Raw genomic sequence first — 24,530 nt, forward strand, 5'->3', positions numbered from 1 at the left:
CACGATTGCAACTCTAGGTTTTAAGATCTCTTTATCAATATTTATGCAGGTGAGCAGAACTTCTAAAAGTCTCTTCAATGTGTTGAACACGTTTTTTCTGTCTGAAAAAAAAATAACATCCATGTATATAAATCTATAGCAAGTCAAAACGTTCATGATTTTTTTCTCGTGTTTGCAATATATATAGCCAAAAATCCTTAAAGTAAGAGCGCGTCTTGACAGAACCCTAGTTATTGACAAAGCACTTCTCGGTTGGTGCTAGTGGTAGCTTGCAACCTGAACAATGATAATAATTAGTATCGTTTACCCTCTGATGTATATATCACGCACTTAACCACGGGGAGGAATGTTTGCTGATGGGGTTTGCATTCTCCTGCCGTTTGGGCTGAACTGGTGGTCCTGAACATCAAGAGCAATATCGTGTCACGTGATCGATGAAGTGCTGGTCAGTGATTACAATTTTTCAAGAAGTCGTGTATTCCCAGTTGTGGACTTCACCAATTATACACTGTTAAAGAAGGATTTAAGGATTACAGGATGTATTTAAATTACTTCTATTTAATGCCAGGATTTTAGTTTTGAGATGAATAGCTGTAACAGACAAAGGTTTCTCGATATGAACTTGATATGCATCTATGAGGATTAGTAAGGAGAAGAAATGTGTTTTACTTAATGGGAATCAAATATATTTAAGACATGAAATCAACGAATATTACCGAGAATTCGGAGATTACAACCGCTGACATTTCTTTCAATTTTTCCTGTGTTGATGGAGCGGATATGAATTTTTCGGAATTCTGTAACTATTCTGGAAGCACGCCGTTTCCTTTTAAAACACCAGCAAGTGAAGATGAATTGTCAACGAACGCTTTGATAGGATTAATATTTCTATATTCTATAACAACCTTTCTCTCTTTGGCGGGAAACGTTTTAGTGGTCCTAGTGTTCGTGAAAGGGCGTCGATCGAGGACGGATCTAAGGCTCTTCCTAATCAATCTGGCAGTCTCTGATCTAATCATGGCCGCATTTTGCATGCCTTTCACCTTTGCTGACAGTATTATGGGCTACTGGGTGTTCACGGCCCCCTTGTGTCCCATAGTGTTATTTTTTCAAATTTTCTCCGTATGCGGAAGTGTTTTTACCAACGTTGCCATTGGGATTGATAGATTTATGGCTGTCTCCTTCCCCCTACATTCTAGAATTACATATAGACGTGGGAAATATGTAATTGCTTTGGTTTGGATCTGTGCGTTTTCTCTGTCGGTCGTGCAACTTTTCATTGGTCGGTCCTCGGTGTACAAGGGTCGAGTGATCTGTAACGAGGAGTGGCCCCACCCTAACTCCCGGGCCCTCTACACCCTCTTTATAATGATCTTGACCTACATGCTGCCCCTCATCATTCTCCTCCTCACCTACACGATAGTGGGGATAATGCTCTGGAAGAGAACCGCTCCGGGAAACAAACACTACGAAAGAGACAGGCATCAACTGCGATCGAAAATTAAGGTATTTATCAAATTATTTCACACACATCAAAATTCAACAAATAAAAGGGAGGAGTAGACCAGTAATAACTGACTATAAAGATCATGAAAATTAAACCATACGCATCAAAGGTCCAAACGCCAAAACATCAAAGGTCTAAATGCCAAGTTGCGCAGAAAAATCAAATTAATGAAAAAAGAAATGTGTAGTTTGTATGTAGATGATCAAGTAATGAATGAAAGGGATAACCTTGTGTCAGAGTTAGAGGCCATTACCTGGACCAAATGCAACCTCGCTGTTATCAATTTCTTATTGTCTCTTCATTACAAACTTATGACCCATTAAAAATTTAAACTTTCTTTTGTGCCAACGAAACCTTGACATTCATCAAATGACCCTATGTGAGGGCTATAACTCACCACCTGGCTAAGGGCAACCGTTCTCCCCAGTATGAGTTTCTGATATAGTTCTGTTAGAAAGTTATAGCCCCCTTCCAATTTTTTTGCTAACGGCCTTGACCTTCCCATAAGCAACCTTTGTCCCAAGTATGAACTTGCAATATTGGTGGGTTTTTTTCAATTAGAAAGTTAGGACTTAGACAAAATTGATTTAGACGTATGGATAGACAGACAGATTCTTATGTACCCCTATATTTTGCGAAAGTATACATAATCATGAAGGCCAATATCATGTGAAGTTTCAATGATAAAGTTCAGACGGTGCTTGAGAGATTGCAAAAAAAAAAGTAACATGTTGACGCCAAATTCACCATATCATAAGCTGGTTCAACTTTGTCGTAACTGAGGAAAATCTTTGACCTTTCCGTGGACAATATAAAAGTAATAACACACTAGCAAACATTTCTCACGAAAATTTATTGTGACAGGTATCGTTCAATTTGTTTGAAGTTGGGTATCGCCAACAGCAGGAACGGATGAATACGACTTAACGAAGATAATCTTGTATGAGAGATGAACTGTTCACAGCATGTCCGTTTTCAATGAACTCTCTCCACGGCAAAATTTAACAAATAATGTATATCATCTATAGAAAACAAAAAAAGGGACTGGGGCATAAGAACGTATCAATTCCTATGTCATTTTTGAAACGAAATCGATTGTCTTTTATTTCATATGCATGCGCTCACTGGTTTCCCCCCCGGAATTTTACCCGTCTGTAATGAGTATTAAACATTGGATCCGGGGCGGACAAGCACCTCGTCTGGGGGGAACTGCGCATTATAGTGGTTTTAACCAGAAACTTCAATAAAACAAACCAAAATATAGCGTGAAAACACTATATCACCGATTAAATTGATAAATCCCATACATTAAGCTGAATTTTACAGATATATGTATTCAACAGAGTGCATTAATAACGAAAATATGACCGCCGTCTGCATGTCTACGGAGTAGATTTTTAACAGAATTTTCATTCCAGTTTAATATGCATTTTGCATCATTTTTCAATGATAATAGAATCGATGTTAAGAGGCAATAAGTGGCTTTTTTCTAGAAATGAAATGAAAAGAATTTGTTCATCAAAGTGTCTTCTGAAACGTCCATAAATTCTGCACCGTGCCAAGCTTTATATTGCGTTCCCGTCTAAAATATATGGACAAAATTTAATCATGTAAAGACCAAAAAAAAATCCACGAGAGTAGAATGTGCAATTAAAAATTTTTTAACACATAGAAGAGGCACATAAACTCAACTTTAATTTATCTGAGGTGCATTTTGCACGGTTAATTAAAGGACCGGGCTAGGGCGTCACTTCAGATTGACACGTTAAGACACCAATATATAACAGACAGGGTGTATATTATTTTAGGAGCTGACACCAGAAAAGTGCAGCGGTTTGCTCTGTTCAGTGCTAAGTACGCCAGGTTTCATTTTTTCATCGAAAAAAAGCAAACTTGTGTCGATGATCTCATTATTTTTATAAATAGAGAGGACTTCTTCGATGACTGGTGAGGATCAGCACGTAATTAGTGAACACTTACGATGTGTTAGTGATTGATTTACAGCTTCCCAATCTGTTTAATCGGTTGTGGTAATGTTAGAAACTGTAGCTAGCCTACTTCATACTGAAAGAATGGTTCCCTTGTGTTAATTACCGCTGTACAGTTATAGGTGCTCTCATTTACAAAACATAGAAAAATAAATAAAACTGATAAAACATTGAACGAATCTCATATTCTTATAGTTTTCTATTTAGTAACTTCGGGCATTGATCTCTTTATTCATTGATATGAAAGTTTCACAATCCATTTTCACGTTTATGGGATCAGTCATCAACATTTATTTTGGGAATTCTAGATAATACCAAAGCCTGGTCTTGACCTTGACCTCCTTTTCGCTGACCCTATTCCTTTTAATGACGTTTTCTGTTTTATCAGCAGTGACTGCGGTGTTGCTCGTCCTGTATGATGAACATCCCCTTAAAACGAAAAGAACTGCTTTTTGTCATCATCGATCATGAAATTGACATCAATTTCTTAGCAGTGATTGCTTCCAGTCATAATTATTCTAGTTTACAGGCTAAACACATAGTGATATTTCAAATGTATTTAAAAAGTATTTTCATGATCTTGCTAAGAGTTAGATTTTGAAGTAGACGATAAATAATTAATCAATTTTGTTATTTATGTTACATGCTCGTCGTACATGTTACAATGATAATATTGTCCAATCTTTTATCCTATACACGTATGTAAAAGTTTGAGCGAATAAGTTCAGTCTTCCCTTGGAGGTTTATGACTCTCGGGAACAAAAATTCCGTGAATGTTTTTAGGTCGCCATACACAGAATTTAAAAAAAGGAATTGTATTTAAAAAAAATAGCATATATCACACAGACGAAAGGTGAAGATAATGAACAGTGACCAATCTCATAACTCCTATAAGGAATACAAAATAGAGAGTTGGGCAAAAATGGAACCCTGGACACACCAGAGGTGGGATCAGGTGCTTAGGAGGAGTATGCATCCTGTGTCGACCGGTCACACCCGCCGTGAGCCTTATATCTTGATCGGGTAAACGGAGAGCGAGTAATCCGTAGTCAAAATCAGTGTGCCAAGAACGGCCTAACAATAATTTTAAAAAAAAAACGTAATGTGCAGTTTATCAGAGATAATTGTATTATTTCAAGAAAAGTTTGCAAATTCCTATGAGAGAAAGAATCGATTGAAAATACCCGTGCATTACCCACGAAGAGAGAGTTGATTGAAAGCATCCGTGGGAAATTACCGGTTGTGAGAAAGAGCACCGATTGAAAGTATCCGTTGGTTGCCGGTGATGAGGGAGATAGAGAAAAGGAGACGGAATGGATTGAAAACATCCGTGAATTACAGATGATGAGAGAAAGAATCGATTTAAATGTCCGTAAGTTACCAGAATGAAAGAGAGAATATATTGAAAGCAACCGTGGATTACCGGTAATGAGAGAGAAAGAGAAAAATTCGGTTGAAAACATCCTTGAGTTACCGGTGATGAGTGACAGAATCGATTTAAAACATCCGGGAATCACCGATGATGAGAGACAAAATCGATTTAAAACATCCTTGAGTTACCGATGATGAAACAGAATCGATTTAAAACATTTGTGAATTACCGGTGATGAGACAGAATCGATATAAAACATCCGTGAATTACCGGTGATGAGAGACAGAATTGATTTAAAACATCTGTGAATTGCCGGTGATAAGAGACAGAATCGATTTAAAACATCCTTGAGTTACCGGTGATGAGACAGAATCGATTTAAAACATTTGTGAATTACCGGTGATGAGACAGAATCGATCTTTAAAACATCCGTGAATTACTGGTGATGAGAGACAGAATCGATTTAAAACATCTGTGAATTACCGGTGATGAGAGACAGAATCGATTTAAAACATCCTTGAGTTACCGGTGATGAGACAGAATCGATTTAAAACATTTGTGAATTACCGGTGATGAGAGACAGATCCGTGAATTACCGGTGATGAGAAAGTACACGTGCGTTACTGACCAAAACTTGAAATGTATAAATAGTACATGTTATTCTTACTCAGTGTACTTGTATTAATTTTCTGTTCTCTACAATGAGCGTAAAAGACTGTCATCGTAATTGTCTTTGTAATTGTTATCGCACTATCTTGGAAAAGTCAAGTTCTCTGACTTCCTCAAGAACATATGTAGTACAAAAAAAAGTTATCATAAAGTTTTAAATAAGACAACCAGATACGAAACCGTTGGGTTATTTACAATAATCACTTTTGATTACATATTTATTTTCATGTTGCAATCCCCCTCTTTTGTCAAGCATTTCTTAAGAGCAGTGCACAGCAGGATCAAAACGAAATGAAAAGAGCAATATCCAATACCGCATCACTGTGAACTTTTAAATAGAAGCAGGAAGGTATAACATTAATCATAGAGAGAGAAAATGTCTTCGAAATGATTCAATACAGAAGAAAATGCACAGACAACGAATGATTAATAATTCAAAAGTACAAAATACCAAAAATATGGTGTGATAATTGTAGCAATTTCGGAAAGTCTATTGTGTGAAATAATATGAGTGCAGATAAAGCTGGCTTGTGTTGGACATTGTGCATTATCGCATCAATACTAGCGCTCTCCAAGATTCCCATCAGAAATTGGAGTCTTTCCAATCGCGGGACGTCCGACAGTGTAGTTCCTCGTTCTCTGCTGACGATGGAATCGTGATAGACATGCACTTGTCACTATCGTTTGGTTTAAATGTGGTAAGATCGAGGGGAGCTGTGACATCTATGATGTCACGGCGTCAGCTGCGCGCACTGTGACGAATACAATGTACAGCGAACCGAATCAAAATAAAACACATAGTACGCTGTGAAACTGACAAGAGTACTTGGGCCTCGGATTTTATAGATTATGTAAGCCAGCACTCATATTCTTGTACAAAAGGAATATCAGAATTTGTTCCTCAGAAATTTCGATTTTTATCTTTTAGCTTTGAAAATATTTCAGAACTCAATTGTCGATGCATAATACCATTCTGCAAGCTAAACTCACAAACCATCGAATACAGAAACCAACAAACACACAAACTAACATATACTCAAATCAACAAATAAGTAAACTAACAAACAGCAAAACAGATCGACAAACACACAGATCGATAAACATGCATATTTTCAGAATATTAACTCAAACCAACAAACACAAAACAACAAACAAACAGATCGACAAACACACAAACCAACAAGCACATAGAACAATAAACACACGAAACAAACATGTACCATATTGTTGATTTTTGTCGTAAATTTTGTACGAGGCCGTATTTAACATTTGATAAATGGAGACCGTCACATTCTACATCGAAAGCCTGTCTTGTTGTCTGTAGCAAAGCAATCTAACATTGACTATTGGACTGTAAGTGAGAAGTATTGAATATCTAGTGGATTAGTTGCAGAACTGTAACGCTCCGAAAAAGATTATGTTGACAGACCGGTCTGTCAACATATTTTTTTTTCCGGAGAGCTACAGTTCTGCAGCTACTAGTGGATATACTCTTTGTAACACGGTTACATATGATTAGAAATAATGTGTTAGTGAAATACCAAATACTGTGTGACATTTATTACTGTTATTGCACATGAAAAGTATCCATAACTAAAAGATGACACCTCCATACATCTGTTATTTTTAGGTCTAAGGTCAAGGTTACCAGTTCACATGTAGTAATTAATGACCTGTGAATGAGATTTCTACTATTGTGATTTAGCAATAAAACTTATGAAGAATAGAAGCACAAACTAGTTGATCATAACTTCCAAAGGAGCGTACATTTACTGATTTGCTTGTTTGTTGGAGTTTGACAGCGACACACAAAGAAATGTGTTTCACACTTTTGCATACCAAAGGACCTTGAAATGCCATTAGAGCAAGCATAAGTTGAATAAATTATTACATTATGTAATACAAAGCATACAAGTATTTCAAAAGCACTGTTTATGAATACATTCAGGACTCTCTTTTTGCAAAGCAAAACCAACATTGGCAAATTCAGTAAGATACTGTAACATCGTAGATCGAATTTCCTCTGATAATTTATATTTTTGTCCATTGTACGTTATTTTTGTCGTACGTCTACTGCTTATTTTCATAGAATAAGATCGGTGTAATATGATATATAGCGACGTAGAATAAGACCGGTGTAATATGATATATAGCGACGTAGAATAAGACCGGTGTAATATGATATAACGACGTAGAATAAGACCGGTGTAATATGATATATAACGACGTAGAATAAGACCGGTGTAATATGATATATAGTGACGTAGAATAAGACCTGTGTAATATGATATATAACGACGTAGAATAAGACCGGTGTAATATGATATATAACGACGTAGAATAAGACCGGTGTAATATGATATATAGCGACGTAGAATAAGACCGGTGTAATATGATATATAACGACGTAGAATAAGACCGGTATAATATGATATATAGCGACGTAGAATAAGACCGGTGTAATATGATATATAACGACGTAGAATAAAGTATGTATAGGATCACGTGAAAGATTCTTCATTTTTTCCTTACGTAAAATGCGGGTGTCTCTTTTGCAAAAGAAAAAGAAAAAAAAAAGATAGATATATATATATATATATATATATATATATATATATATATATATATATATATACACTATATATATATAGTTTGTTCCTTTTGTCAGTTACCACTTCTTCTCATAGTTCTGAAAATCTTTTTTGATTCCACTAGAAATACAATCCCTTATATTTCATGTTCCAAAACTCCATTTTAACGTTAGAAATGTTAAACATCTTGAGAGAGAGAGAGAGAGAGAGAGAGAGAGAGAGAGAGAGATGTCTTATGGCGGATATGTTCTGATTTAGAATCCAGATCCTTAAAATCACAACACCCCCCCCCCCCCCCTCATTCTGTATGTAATATGTACATGTAGTTGACAGCGATCAGCACGTTAATAAATGACTTTCTACAGACAAGAAAGTACCTGGTGACTCGAGTTTTTCCAAGCATAATCTAGAAGATGAATTACTAAAATTGATAACGGAATCATTAGAGACTGGCAACTTCTGTGTGTGTTTCATTCAACCTGTTAGCCGAGATTTTGCAATTTTTTAAATACTAGGACCCAGATTTGCAATCAATTTTACAACATTCATCAAAACATCACGATGCGAGATGAAAACTCATGAGGTTTGGGCTCTTTGTTGTAACAAATAACTGGAAGAAAAGCCATCGATTAAAATGTTAATCCTTCTTTTTTAACGTAAGGGAATCTTAACAGTTTACCGTCAGGCTTCGTTCAGTTTGTAGATATACCACTGTGAGCCATACACATCGGATACATAGTGACGGCTTATATACAATATCGGACGAAACATTAGGGTTTAATCTCTTTGTGTTGGGTCAAGATTTGACTATTTTCATCTCATTCATTACGCAGATAAAACCGGTCTGATGTGATAACTACATGATGGGTAAATTTAGCAGGTGCTTGTTTTGTGTGCGATTATATAGGTGTATATTGATTACTGGTTTAGTGTAATTTCCAAAGTTACATTCTACCCACGTTTAACTTGATAACTCAGCATCCCTTAAGCGACAACTTAGAAAATAAAAATCTATAGGTTGCAAATACATGTAATTTATATTGAAAAATATTTCAAACACCATCGATAATTATGTTCCTTCTTCTGTGACCAAAGTCGAACTAAAGCAATTGGTACGTGGTTACTGGTACAACATGTTAATAGCTCTCTCTCTCTCTCTCTCTCTCTCTCTCTCTCTCTCTCTCTCTCTCTGGGTTTCACTATCTTTCTCTCAATCAATCTCAATTGAAATCTTAGAAGACCAAAGACTGTCCCATCTGATCTCAAATTAGTCCGTGAAAAGGCTCTTAAAGAGACACCAGAGAAGGCTTTTGTCAATCAGATTTGAGTGGTCCGCGGAACACTGTCCCTCCTTCTAGCGTTTGTTCTAACAAATCCTTATATCCCCACTGACAAACATGATTAAGGCTGATGAGTATACACTGCTCACTCCATAAAACGCATTATGTGTCGATAATGGAAGCTCATTGAAATGACACAATATGGGAGTGGTCTCGACTACTGGCATTTCAACCGGAGACTAGTCAGCACAGTGAAACTCCTCGCCAAGATGTCCCTCTATTTTCCTGTGAATAGTCTATCCTTTTGTTATACATGATTTCTGACCATATTCATATATTGGAATGCAGGACCTTATCACCCTGGGGAATAGTGTCAGGTTTCTGTTAGTGGTGACAGGAGCGTTTGGTACAGATATAAACCCAGGAGAAGTAAATAATGCTTCGTTATCAATGCATGAACATGCAATCAGTGCGTTAAACAGGTTCCAAACAATAAAATCTTTTCAAAACTAATGATCGAAATGTATTTTCGCATTCGCTATAAAATCGAATTATCTCCCCTGACAATGATAATTCGATGGACATGAAAACCCAGTTTCCGCTTTTGTTTCCAGACAGAGGTCCTGCTGTTTGTATGTTACTGGTGTAGAGCATTTGCATTTCTATGTTTTAATTGTAATACAGAATATGGGAACCATTATTCGTCTCCGATTCCGTCGCGGGTTTAATATTCAGTATACTAATAGAAATGTATGATATGCATTAAGTACTTATATTTTTATTAAATGACCACATAATCAAACTTTTTTAGAATGGTAAATCTTATATGAAATCAAGTTTTAAAAAACCCACCTACTACAAACTACTGTACAATAATTTTTCTAGTATGACCTTGAAGTAGACATGATATTTGTACTAAAAATAGAGAGCATTGTTTCTTTTCAATCTCAAGAAAACAGTGAAAAGCAGTTCTGCCCAACCCCCAAAATCTTTCAGTACATGTATGAATTCAATATTCATCGGTATAACCTTGCATTTCCACTACCATTCACCGTCACGATAACAAATGACCAGCTAATAATTCGGTCTTTGCATGTATTTAGATGTATAACAAACGTTGTACAATTGTATGTGATAATAACGCGATAAGTACGTCACATGTCAAGAAAACAGGGGGGGGGGGGAGGTACATGTTGCTGCATGTACATGTCTGCCACTCTAGAGACCGATGCTCGAATTGTGATTAGCTACATGCATATCATTTCATAGCGGTCGGTTGTTTCAATGCCTCGAGAAAATATCATTATACGTGCACATACTGTAGATAAAGTAAACTTTGGTGGTGGTGGGGGGGGGGGATCTCCGCTACTAAACATCAGAAATTTAATCCAATAACCCATGTTTTTGTTAAAAGGGCATTCGTTTACAACATTCTAAAAAATAATCTTCAAAACAGGGGAAGATATTTCTGTATCAGAAATGAGCAGCCTTTAATCATCACTAATTTGTATACAAGAGTTGCCGAAGTGACGCATGATTTTTGTAACTTTTTTTTCAAGAGTTCCAAAATTTTCTAGTTCCGATACCTCGTCTTCTGATACATACATTGGTATTTTTTAATCAATAATACTGCTCTTAACTTGTAATAAATACTTTAAAGATGTTTATACATTTTCATTATTGACATTTTAAAAAAAAAATGAAATAGATTGAAGATTAGATTTTTGGCATTTGTTCAAAGATTCATTGAGAATACTGAGAGTGTCCACTGCATATTAATTTCTATTTTATGTTTGTATGTGTGAAATTCATCAAGACAACAAGTTGTTTATCATTTTTCATCGAACCCCAATTTTTCTTTGTGAACGAGCGAGATCACGAACGCAAGTAACCAATGCATTTTTTCTCTTAATGGAAGATGATCACATGGCTATTCACGATATTACCTACCAATGAAACGGCATGTTTTTAGGCAAAAGGAAAACCATGAAATTTGCAATTCATTTCGCACGAAAATTTATGAAATTTAATTCGCACAAAAATAGAAGAATACTTGTATGACATAGTGGATACAAAGCTGGGCATGCTACATGTACTTACTAGCGGATACTATGTAATAAGTGTTAGATACTAGTTACTAGTGGATACTATGTATAAGTGTTTAGATACTAGTTACTAGTGGATACTATGTATAAGTGTTTAGATACTAGTTACTAGTGGATACTATGTATATGTGTTTAGATACTAGTTACTAGTGGATACTATGTATAAGTGTTTAGATACTAGTTACTAGTGGATACTATGTATAAGTGTTTAGATCATATTGATACATGATTTCAATATTCAGCATTTTATAATCCCGCAATACCTGTGACTTCTGACGCCATTAATATAGAACACATGTAAACAAAATAATCGAGAAACACAACAAACTTCAAACTGTTAACCTGCCGAGTGGTATGAATGTGTAGGGAACTGTAACAGATGTAAGGAGTTCCATTTCTAATGTATTTACAGTATCTCAGAGAACTTTACGTCACTGCTAAATTATAGATTCTTTCGTTCTGGAGATTCTGCACTTCTGACCCACAAAATGTATAATATATATATATATATATATATATATATATATATATATATATATATATAATATATAAATCGAAGTGGGATTCAAACTGGCCACAATTAACTTGAAATCTGGATCTTATCAGTCAGCACGTTAGTTTGGGTGTACATGCATGAAAAACATACGATTTATTAGGGTTAAAGTACGAATAATATGTGTACAAAAATGATTCCAGAGGAGAACCGCATAAAAAGTCCGCTGGCATCCAATTTTTCAGCGAAATTAGAGGTCTGGCATGTTTAATTTCATAAATTTCTCATAAATTTTCACCTTACTTTCACCTTACGTGAAATCAGCAGACATTTCTGAAATACGTTTCATTTATGAAGAATAAATTTTGGAAGAAAAATTGGTGTATGGCAAGATTTTTTCGGGGAAAATAATTGAATTGTGAAAATGTAAACTGTCGACGATGATATCCACCAAATGCAATGGCTGCATGATCTATTACCAAGTTATTTAGAATTCACAGGTCGATGGCCTCATGGTGATAATAAAAATATTTTTCAAGGATTTTCCTTATTTTGAAATGGTTGTAGGTTAAGATATGATGACCCTGATCTATGTTGGTTTTTTTTTTTATATCTAATGGAGATACGCACCATTCATTTGATGGATCTGTTCTCAATATACCACTGAGCTAAAGGATGTTTTCTAACATGTTCTTTCATATCCCGTTAAACATCAAAATTAATTATCTGATTAGGAGATTAAAGAGTTAAATATCTTTATTAGCAATTATATCATATGAAAACACATGTATTTGTTTGCAACACAAACCAACTATTTCAGGCAATTATTTTATCTGCTATAATTCATATTGATCGAAAAATCTGTTACTATCCATTAATGACACTACCCACTATCCGTTAATGACACTATCCACTATCCGTTAATGACATTACTTAATATCCATTAATGATACTACTTACTATCCGTTAATGACATTACTTAATATCCGTTAATGGCGCTACTAACTATCCGTTAATGATAGTACTTACTATCCGTTAATGATACTACCCACTATCCGTTAATGACACTGCTGACTATAGTACTTACTATCCGTTAATGACACTACCTACTATCCGTTAATGACATTACTTACTATCCGTTAATGATACTACTGACTATAGTACCTACTATCCGTTAATGACATTACTTACTATCCGTTAATGATACTTACTATCCGTTAATGATACTACTTACTATCCGTTAATGACACTACCTACTATCCGTTAATGACATTACTTAATATCCATTAATGATACTACTTACTATCCGTTAATGACACTACTTACTATCCGTTAATGACACTACCCACTATCCGTTAATGATAGTACTTACTATCCGTTAATGACACTACCCACTATTCGTTAATGGCATTACTTACTATCCATTAATGATACTACTTACTATCCATTAATGACACTACCTACTATCCGTTAATGACATTACTTAATACCCATTAATGATACTACTTACTATCCGTTAATGACAATACTTACTATCCGTCAATGACACTACTCACTATCCGTTAATGATACGACCTACTATCCGTTAATGATACTACTTACTATCCGTTAATGACAATACTTACTATCCGTTAATGACATTACTTACTATCCGTTAATGACACTACCTACTATCCGTTAATGATACGACCTACTATCCGTTAATGATAGTACTTACTATCCGTTAATGACAATACTTACTATCCGTTAATGACATTACTTACTATCCGTTAATGGCACTACTAACTATTCGTTAATGATACTACTTACTATCCGTTAATGATACTACTTACTATCCGTTAATGACACTACTTACTATTCGTTAATGATACTACTTACTATCCGTTAATGATACTACCTACTATCCGTTCCGTTAATGACACTACTTACTATCCGTTCCGTTAATGACACTACTTACTATCCGTTCCGTTAATGACACTACTTACTATCCGTTGCGTTAATGACACTACTTACTATCCGTTCCGTTAATGACACTACTTACTATCCGTTAATGACACTACTTACTATCCGTTAATGACACTACTTACTATCCGTTAATGATACTACTAACTATCCGTTAATGACACTACTTACTATCCGTTCCGTTAATGACACTACTTACTATCCGTTCCGTTAATGACACTACTTACTATCCGTTCCGTTAATGACACTACTTACTATCCGTTGCGTTAATGACACTACTTACTATCCGTTGCGTTAATGACACTACTTACTATCCGTTCCGTTAATGACACTACTTACTATCCGTTGCGTTAATGACACTACTTACTATCCGTTCCGTTAATGACACTACTTACTATCCGTTCCGTTAATGACACTACTTACTATCCGTTCCGTTAATGACACTACTTACTATCCGTTGCGTTAATGACACTACTTACTATCCGTTCCGTTAATGATACTACTTACTATCCGTTAATGACACTACTTACTATCCGTTAATGACACTACTTACTATCCATTAATGACACTACTTACTATCCGTTCCGTTAATGACACTACTTACTATCCGTTCCGTTAATGACACTACTTACTATCCGTTCCGTTAATGATACTACGTACTATCCATTAATGACACTACTTACTATCCGTTCCGTTAATGACACTACTTACTATCCGTTAATGACACTACTTACTATCCGTTCCGTTAATGATACTACTTGCTATCCGTTCCGTTAATGACACTACTTACTATCCGTTCCGTTAATGACACTACTTACTATCCGTTCCGTTAATGATACTACTTGCTATCCGTTCCGTTAATGACACTACTTACTATCCGTTCCGTTAATGATACTACTTACTATCCGTTCCGTTAATGACACTACTTACTATCCGTTAATGACACTACTTACTATCCGTTCCGTTAATGACATCCCTTAATAAAACATTACTTACTATCGGCTAATCACATTAATTACAGTGTTTTCGCTGTTTGCCATGTTTATCAGTTTCGTAAAAAGTTAGTCGATGTTTTCCAATCCCCATAAACAATATAAACACGCATTTTACAGTTTGACACGTCTCTCTCTTTGACTATTCCTACCACGAATACGAAGAGTTGATATACGTGGACTCCGAATTACGAAACTTTCACTAAGGGTTCGTGGCTAGAAACATGAACGATAAAAAAAAAATTAGGTTCGTTTTTAAAGAGACCTAATTACAAAAAAGTAAGATTTTGTAGTTAAAAAAAATTATTTCCAGTTTATTACTATAGACCTGTAAAATGGATATCGTATCCAATGTTGCATTTCTAAAGATATTCCGTTTTTGATGGGTTGTAAATAGTACGCACAGTAGTGTATTATGTACTTTTCTTTGTTTTCTGCCACGCTATAATGAAAATACCGTTGACGCAGTCTTATAGTGTACATACTAATTTCTTTTCAGGTTGTGAAGATGTTAGTCATCGTCGTTGTGATGTTTGGCATATGCTGGTTGCCTCTCCATTTATTTAACCTCTTGGGAGACTTCACTACTGTTCTTAGAAACGTTCCGCATCAACACATACTGGGCCTATTTCTTAGCGCCCATTGGTTGGCAATGAGTAACAGTTTTGCCAATCCAATCATATATGGATTTACGAATGAAACATTCAGGGTATGGAATCATATTCAGTTCTTTAAAAGACATTACAACTGTAGTTTCTTCGTTATTTGTCGAATACCAACTTTTGCTGTTTTCATGTATGAGCAAATTTAAAGCAAGAAATCAGTGAAGTACATTTTTAGATAAGAGAAAAGAACGAAATTAACCTTATACAAGTTTTAAACATACAATCGAACGCTTTATTGTATAAAAAAATCCACGGAATTGGATACTAACGAAAATTAATGGAACAACCTGTTGCCATAACGCACAAAAATTACGATTTGAGCCAATGAAAATTATCTGCTTATAACTTTATATACAATGCGTTTAACCGTCTTCTCATACTAACTTCATCCGAAGAAAACTAAGGCGACAATAAAACGAATATTATACATTTATTGACTATGTTCTAGGGCAACAATTTGTTTTGTTGGACCCTCGGACTACAATGCTGCCTGAGTGGCCGTGAACTGGCATCGTTTTGGTCTGAGTGTCCAACAAAACATATGCTGTTCGAAACCACAGTCAATAAATGTTCTATTATACCAATGTAAATTTACATCCATCAAGAATTTGATTTTTCGTCAAAAAATATTTCAATAATGGATCCATACTTCTCTCCAAAATGTTGCACCAAATGGCGCTCAGCAACCTTGGTTACATGTTTTTGTGTTATTGCTGTCTCTGTCATTCATAAGGTTTTCAATCTATCCATCTCAATAAGCGGCAAGTCTACTTACACTTAACCAGATTCCATTTTTATCGTAGACGAAAACATTATAACTGTACAGTGCAGGATGGGTGTCCTTAATTACCATATGTACTCCTGTAACCCCGCGTGTGTATATATATATATATATATATATATATATATATATATATATATATATAAACACGAAAATGCAATAACACCCGACTTTCTTAATGAAAAAGATACAAGGTCAAAAAAGATTTATAAAAGCACTGAAAAGGCCATCACACTGTTGGTTATTTAAACCAGAGAGAGAGAGAGAGAGAGAGAGAGAGAGAGAGAGAGTATCCAGTAAAATAAATTATAGACTACCAGTGTATGCACTGGTACAGGTATACAGAGCGCAGATTTAAAAAAAATAATTTCAAACTCAATGATGCAAAGGCAACATTGTTATATATAATATGTTTTATGCGAACATGTAGGTGTAGTTTAGAAAAGTTTAGCCTTAATGTCTTGCAATACCCATATTTTCAAATTGCATCCATTTCAGCTTTAAACAAACAAAAAATCCATTCAAAATTTTTAATAAGACATGTGTTAACACTGACACCATTTTTTCTCGAAAAGGCTCATCTAATCAAACTTAAATGACTTTTCATTTTCGTAAAGGAGGTCACGAGAGTGAATGATATTTTACGTCATATTTCTTATTCCGTAATAATTAACAGGCTTTATCTATTTTGCAAGCACAGCAAACATGTCGCCTACGAGATCGAAAAAACATCCCTATTACTTTAAAATCAGCCTATCAATTGATGTGATCGAATATTAAATCCGAAACGTGTACATCTAGCAGCATTCAAGACAGAATCGACACGATGCCATCAAGTTCATCAGATTTTGCATTATTGCAATTTTATCTTCTCCGCTCTTTTCTGCCTTTTAAAACACGAGACGTACTCTCTGACAGTTTTGCAATTTATCAGATGATGCTAAGTATAAGAGTTCAAAACAAAACCAGTTTAGTGTATAATGTAATGATCATAAAAATCAAGTGGTTTGGACGAATGCGTTGGGAGAAGGGGGTGAGGAAAAATTAACTCTATCGACATGTGATCTGTAACTGAATAGCTGACTAAATATAAGGCCATACCAGAACATTTCATATTATTAACAAAAATAAAGCATGAGCTCAAATACCAAAACAAACAACCAACAAAAATGCGGGGGAACTTTAGTAAATACATGTAGTGGATTTTATGCGATGTAAATCAATAATAAGCACAGTATACTGAGTACATCAATGAAATGTATTCGATAGTTGGTAGGGGATTCAACTTTGTCGTGTTATTTATAATTGTACATGTAACAACAATGTCGAGATTCAGATTAAAATCCTAATACAAGAAAATGTAGTTATAAATAATGGAAGACAATTCATGACAGATTTGCGTTTTAGTAATAATAAAGCCCGTATAAACTATTTCACAGGTTTATATTGAATATTACTTTCCTTAAGGAGGTTACCTCCTCAGTATCTGAGCACGCTATAACTATATAGGTGTTCAAGAATAATGTATTGGCCCAGATATATTATATATTTGTTACTTAACCCAATTGAATTTTTGTTTTGTTATTTAGAATATAGAAAGTGTTTGGAAAGGACTACATTTTGTGGCGGAGGAAATTTTTGATTTGCGTATCCACTTCATTTTGTTAATATTCATGTACATGTATGTAACAGGCGGTCATCTAGTCATTTGCAGCATATGATCTTAATTTTTACTTGGTTTTAATGACCCCTTGTAGTGTATATACTTTTTGTCATTTACTAAATGACATTTTCTAGGCATTCTATAAAACCTGGCCTGGCCCATTGGCCTGGCCTGGCCTCAAAATTGGCCTGGCCCTAATTTTGACTTCTAATTATGCTCCATCCCATATTTTGGCCTGGCCTCAAAAGTTGGCCTGGCCTCAAATTTGGCCTCTAAAGATTTTGTTGACCTCAACGAAAAAATTTTTTTTTAATTCAAAATTTTGATTGATTTTTAATTAATTTATTATTGGTTTTAGTTTTTCAAAGTCATAGCAGATAGGTGATATGTTTCTGCTGTTTTGTAAATGTGCACTTTAAAATAATCATGAACTACCATCAATCTGATTGATTTTATTGAAAATCTATTGATCAGTTAATCAATCATTTTCTTTTCCCTTGATTTATATCTGTACGTACTAGTACATACTAAAACAGATTGCACAACTAATGAAACAATAGGCATAATGATCCCCCCCCCCCCCCCCCCGAATTATGATTGATTTCATTGATTTATTATTGGTTTTATTTTTTCAAAGTTGTAGAAATAAAATGATTATGTACATTAGAATAAACATGAACCACTACCAATCTGATTGATGTTATTGATTATCTATGGATTAGTTTATTGACAAAATTATTTGCTTTTCCCTTCCTAACTTATGTACTAGTACACCAAAAAGTATACTGATGGAATGATTGATTTTATTGATTATCTATTGATTAGTTTAGTATGTACTAGTACACCAAAAAGTATACTGATGAAATGATTGATTTAATGATATTTTTTGTATTCAATAGAATTCAATTTGATATCAATTTACAAATTATAAAAGTGTTACAATTGTGTTATCATTATGATGAATTCGATTTTAAGATCAGCGCACATTCAGAACAGAGCATGTGGTCTTAATATTTTCAATGTGCAGATACCACACATTTAGTGTTACTTGTTTAATTTTCAAAGCATGATAAATGACATTTTCAAAAAATCAAAATAAACACACTGAAATGTTTGCTACCATAATGATAATAGCCAATAAACTAAGGATTTTAGATTTGTATTTTAGTGTTCATTTATCTATACTCTGAATGAACAATGGAGATTAAAACGGATATGATGTATTATAAATATTTCTTTCTTGATTTCATAATTAATTTTCAATACTCATTGTAAAAGTGACAAGTTCCCATGCTATGAAGGCCTGCCCTGTCAGAATAAAGGAAATATCTATCACCATATTAAAGGATGGTGATGAAAACTTTTGCTGAAGTTGGAAATTCCATTATACAGAAACAATGGAGCAGTCCAACATTTGCAAATAGGGTGTGTTCGATACAACAGAATGATTGTGCCTAAACTAAATAAGGTATATACAAAACTGTCTGTCTGAATTTTCAAAATTGTGATTTTTTTCCTGGTTTTGTGATAAAGCAACAGTAAAACAGAACTAATTACAATTATTACATTGAATCTGTCCACCTTCTACTTATTTTATATCAAAGCCTGCATTAATTAGTTAACCAAAAAAAAATCACTGTACCTTTATCTAACCACTGCAGCAGTATATCTAAGCAAATATCGGATACATGTAATACTCACACTATTGTCTTATAATGGAGAAAAAAGATTTATGCATCTACAAATTCACAAAGTGCAGCTTTAATTTTGTGCTTTACTTCTTAACGTTTTTAGACTATCGTCAAAATCATCTTTCATTCTGATAATTATTGAAAATAAACGTTCTGTGCAGAGCTGTGTGACATTTCAAACCGTATATCATAGATTAACCTCAACCTTGACTTCCTGTCACGACCCGTGCTGTAGAATAATATGTTGTAAATAATCTGATATTCCATTACAGTACTAGTGTTACATGTTTATTTCAAATAGTTTAACCAGATATGAATATCCTGAATTCATCAAAGTTGTAGTTTCAATCTGTATGATTCATGGTAGTATTTTTATACCTAAATATTAAACTCATTGTTCTTATCAATGGGAGTAAAGGCAGTACGCTACATTGCAGTGTGTGAAGTGTGATGATAAATCATTAAACTAATGTGAATTTATTTTTTTTAAATTCATTATCAATAAGTGAAGTGGATAATTAGTCAAATGAGAGTTTTCAATGTGAATATTTACAAAACAACACAAAGATATCAATTTTGAAAATTCAAAACCAATAATAAAACAATGAAATCAATCATAATTCAGAAAAAAATCAATAAGCCAATAATTTCATTAGTTCGGTATACTTTTTTTGCTGTGTAATAGTGCATAAGTTAGGAAGGGGAAAATTGTTTAATCAATAAATTGATCAACATATATTCAATAAAATCAATCAGATTGGTGGTAGTTCATGATTATTTTAATGTGCACATTCACAAAACAACAGAAACATATCATTCATGTTCAACAATTTTGAAAATACAAAAAAAAAATCAATGAAATCAATCATTATTCTGAAGAAAAAAATCAAAATGCCAATCGTTTCATTAGTTGTGTATACGTTTTTGGAGTGTACTAGTACATACAGATATGAAGGGAAAAGAAAATGATTTGATCAATAAACTGATCAATAGATATTCAATAAAATCAATCAGATTGGTGGTAGTTCATGATTATTTTAAAGTGCACATTTACAAAACAACAGAAACATATCATTTATCTGCTACATGACTGAAAAACTTAAACCAATAATAAATCAATGAATTCGATCAAAATTTTGAAAAAAAAAATTTGGGTTGAAGCCAAAAAGTTTTTTAGAGGCCGAATTTGAGGCCAGGCAAACTTTTGAGGCCAGGCCAAAATTTGGGATGGAGCATAATTAGAGGCCAAAATTGGGGCCAGGCCAATTTTAATGCCAGGCCAATGGGGCCAGGCCAGGTTTTAAAGTATGCCCATTTTCTATTCTTAAACTTTTTCTGATTTGCCTGCTTTGAGCAAAAAACGAGTGCAGTCCACTTGGCTAGTGATTTTGAGCTAAGGATCATAAATGTATTTATAATACAAATAGCATATACTTGAAACTAAATCACGTGTTGTAAATTAATGGATTTCGTTGATATGTTTTCCCAAACAAAACACCGATTCTTAATAACGTCTATATCAATGAAACCCAAATTTTGTATTAAAATTCAGTCTCTCGGTCAATAATTCAAAACTGTGATTTATAGCCTTCACTTGCTTATGTTTCGTCTTAAATTGAAACAAGACATTGCCTGTTATGTGTGACTTTTCATTTAAACTCTGAATTTTTATAATGAGTGTTTGCATGTTTGTAAAAATCTCTTTTCTTCTACAGGCAGATTTGGTCGTATTGTTGCACAACTGGTTCCCATGGAGCCATTGTTTGCGTAACCTTATGACCCGGACGTACAGCCTCTCCACATATGACAGCGTCATCTACCGGCGAACCACTATGTTGCAGAGGCAGACCTCGCTAAATAACAACTCCTCTTCTTCCGGTAAATCGCTTAAAGCGACAGCTGGAAATGGAAGTTCACGTCCAATGAGAAAACTTCACCGAGTTGGAACAGAACTTCGAACAAATAACTCCAACATTCCTGTTCGAAAGTTTAGTTCCATTCAATTAAAAAGCAAACGACTCTCTTCCGATGAAAATTCCTGACATTTTTAAAGGATGGATACAAAATTCTTTCCACTTTTGTTTGTATTCTTTTAGTTTGTTTATTCATTTGTATTTTTACTTTTCTTGTGATATTTGGAACTGTGTAGAATTTGTTGTTAACCGGTTAGAAAAAAGTGACCAATTTCCTTGAGTAATTTTGCATTTGCAAATATGTCAAAGTTATTCGGTTGAAATAATTGTATCAACCTTTTCCGGGTTTTTTTGTTTTAATTTATTTATCATTGTGAAGCAATGACGTCAATTTTCTCATTAACATTCTAGCAACCGTCTTTCCTATACATTTTACCGTCCTACATCAATAAAAAGTTATTAATAAAACAATTTATTGTGGTCTTTAAATCTCTCCTCATTGGTTGTTTATAGGCAGAAACCAGGGTGCGGATTGCAGTATTCCTCCGCACACACACAGGACCGCTGTGCAGCTTTACCAAACAGAAAAACAATCAGAGCATGAAATGGAAAGAATTAATTTAGATTTCGTCCTGTCTTTGCAACATAGTGCGATCTACTGACTTTTTTCGCATCACAATGATTGCTAACATGGTTGCCAGAAATAACAGAAATATATGTATTCTTTCAAGATACCAATATCTATTATTGTTAGAAAGACACATGTATCTACAATGGTAAAAATTATTGCAGGTGTCTGACTGAGTGTAATACATACAACTAACAAAACACACCCACCTTTCATGATTGCTTCACCGTCTGCTGACCATCTTTATTGATTGTCTCGCCTCTGTTGTTGAAAATTGTTCTAGCAGATTTTAACAAAGCAGATTGTAAACAGTTCAACTGTTCTTGGAAAGCACACCTAAAATCGTCCACACTTTGGACCTGGACGTTGTTCAATATATTCTCTTTTGCAAAATATATATATATATAAACTGCTTCAGTCTCTTTATCATGTACATATATATATATATATATATATATATATATATATATATATATATATAAGAACCAACAATAAATCATTAACATACAACATATATCAAACTCAGTCTACGTGCACGGGCGGACAATTTTCAAAGTGAAGGGGTGTTGCTACCTAAGGAACTCGGCAGGCCTCCCAGTAGAGACTGGCCAATGGTTTAGCATACCAGATAACGAAAGAGAATGCATTACATGTAATGAAACAGAAATTGCAGATGAATACCATTTTGTGTTAGAGTGCAGTGCTTTATCCAGTATAAGAACAGAATACCTACACAGAAAATGTAGGAGGGGGCCAAATATAATGAAATTTTATTAAATTATGTCAACAAGTAATGTTAAAAACTTTGAAAACTGTGTGTTTTTATTTTAAAAATACATGAGGTATGTTCTCCTCAACACAGAACTTCATATTGTTGTGCATATTTATGTATATATTTTTGTGTATATTTATGTATATATTTCACTACGTTTATACATTCTTCTGACGTTCCTTGTATTAATGCATGAAATTTCTGTATTGTATTTCACGTACCACTTTCATTGTGGTTTGAGCGAATAAAGGTTCTTTATCGTGCCAACACTAACCATGACACGGGACAGATGAGAGAGATATATTTCTATTTTGTACTTTCAGAACAAAGTCATCTATTGCAGATTGAGAGATTTAAGATAAGTTATTCTGATCATATTCATCAAGTCATCCAAGATTAACAATCCTGTAACAATCACCAGCGCCATTATCCCTGAATAATACATAATACAACCCTAAATTGACCAGTTTACCTTAATATTCAAAATTCAGTTATCAGTATAAGTAAAATTAAATGCAAACACAAGATTAAAGCATTCCAACTCTCAGTCAAGCCGAGTCTGGCTAAAGATGGCCACGTGTTTGTTGCTTAATTATACATTGTTAATTTAAAATCATTCCAAGACAAAGCTTTACACAATGGTCATGAACTCCCATAAAATAGTAAATCAAATGCGTAAAGCAATTATTCTGCTCAAAGCAAATACGTGGATCATCAGTTTTCATTCAGCTTTAAAGTTCTGGCAATTCATGAAGGGAACTCGTTCACTGCTATTACAAAAGAGCGTGTCTTGTCAATGCCAAGTGCTGTGTGCTTAAATCAAGTAACAGTTTTATTACATCTTATTGGGAAATAGAGTTTGGCAAATCAACTCGGCTGAGCAAAGGTACACTGATGAATTGCATGCGCGGAATCCCGAGATTTAGGGACAGGCATGCACGTTCGGTGATTGGATATGACTTGAATGAATTAATTGCAACCACAGCAGCCATCTTCTTACACAGAACGGATAGGATGTCCGGCCTCACTAGATCTAATCTGGACACATTTGTTCCATTCTGTTAAATGCAGTTAGTACACACTAAGATAACATTGTGATTCCTTTTCTGTAGTGTTTGATTATGTTAGGTTTTACACCGACAATGAAACATGCGTAAATTTTATACATGATTTAATATTTCACTTGCAGGAAAATACATAATAGCTAAAAGCTTCTCTTTTGGAGTGGATATTCCTAATGGATTATTCCTTTATAATCACTTTTTTTTCGCAAGCGTCAAATTACAAATTAGTCTAATAAACTGATCAGGTTTCTAATCATTCCCACTGCACGTGATTGGGTGTGAAAATGTGGATACTTTGAAACCGTAACGCAAATTTGCTGACATTAAGAGAGCTTGCAATGTAGAACGAAATACCTTTATCAAATATTTAATATTTCATATCGAGATACCAAGG

The 24,530-nt window shown here is 34.4% G+C and overlaps 1 protein-coding gene across 2 annotated transcripts; it reads left to right on the forward strand.

Moving 5' to 3' along the window:
* The first annotated feature begins 247 nt into the window (after nt 1–247).
* Nucleotides 248–22,143, forward strand: LOC125671436 (RYamide receptor-like). Of its 2 annotated transcripts, XM_048907179.2 has the most exons (3): nt 248–1,506; nt 15,459–15,668; nt 21,475–22,143. In XM_048907179.2, the coding sequence occupies exons 1-3, from the start codon at nt 697–699 to the stop codon at nt 21,799–21,801; spliced, it is 1,347 nt and encodes a 448-aa protein (XP_048763136.2). In that variant the 5' UTR covers nt 248–696; the 3' UTR covers nt 21,802–22,143. The 2 variants fall into 2 exon arrangements, with proteins under 2 accessions (XP_048763136.2, XP_048763137.2); XM_048907180.2 differs by lacking the exon at nt 15,459–15,668 and having other exon boundaries at nt 260–1,506.
* Nucleotides 22,144–24,530: the final 2,387 nt, after the last annotated feature.

The sequence above is a fragment of the Ostrea edulis genome, chromosome 4 (genome assembly GCF_947568905.1).
Source record: "Ostrea edulis chromosome 4, xbOstEdul1.1, whole genome shotgun sequence".
In the NCBI taxonomy this organism is placed as follows: domain Eukaryota; kingdom Metazoa; phylum Mollusca; class Bivalvia; order Ostreida; family Ostreidae; genus Ostrea; species Ostrea edulis.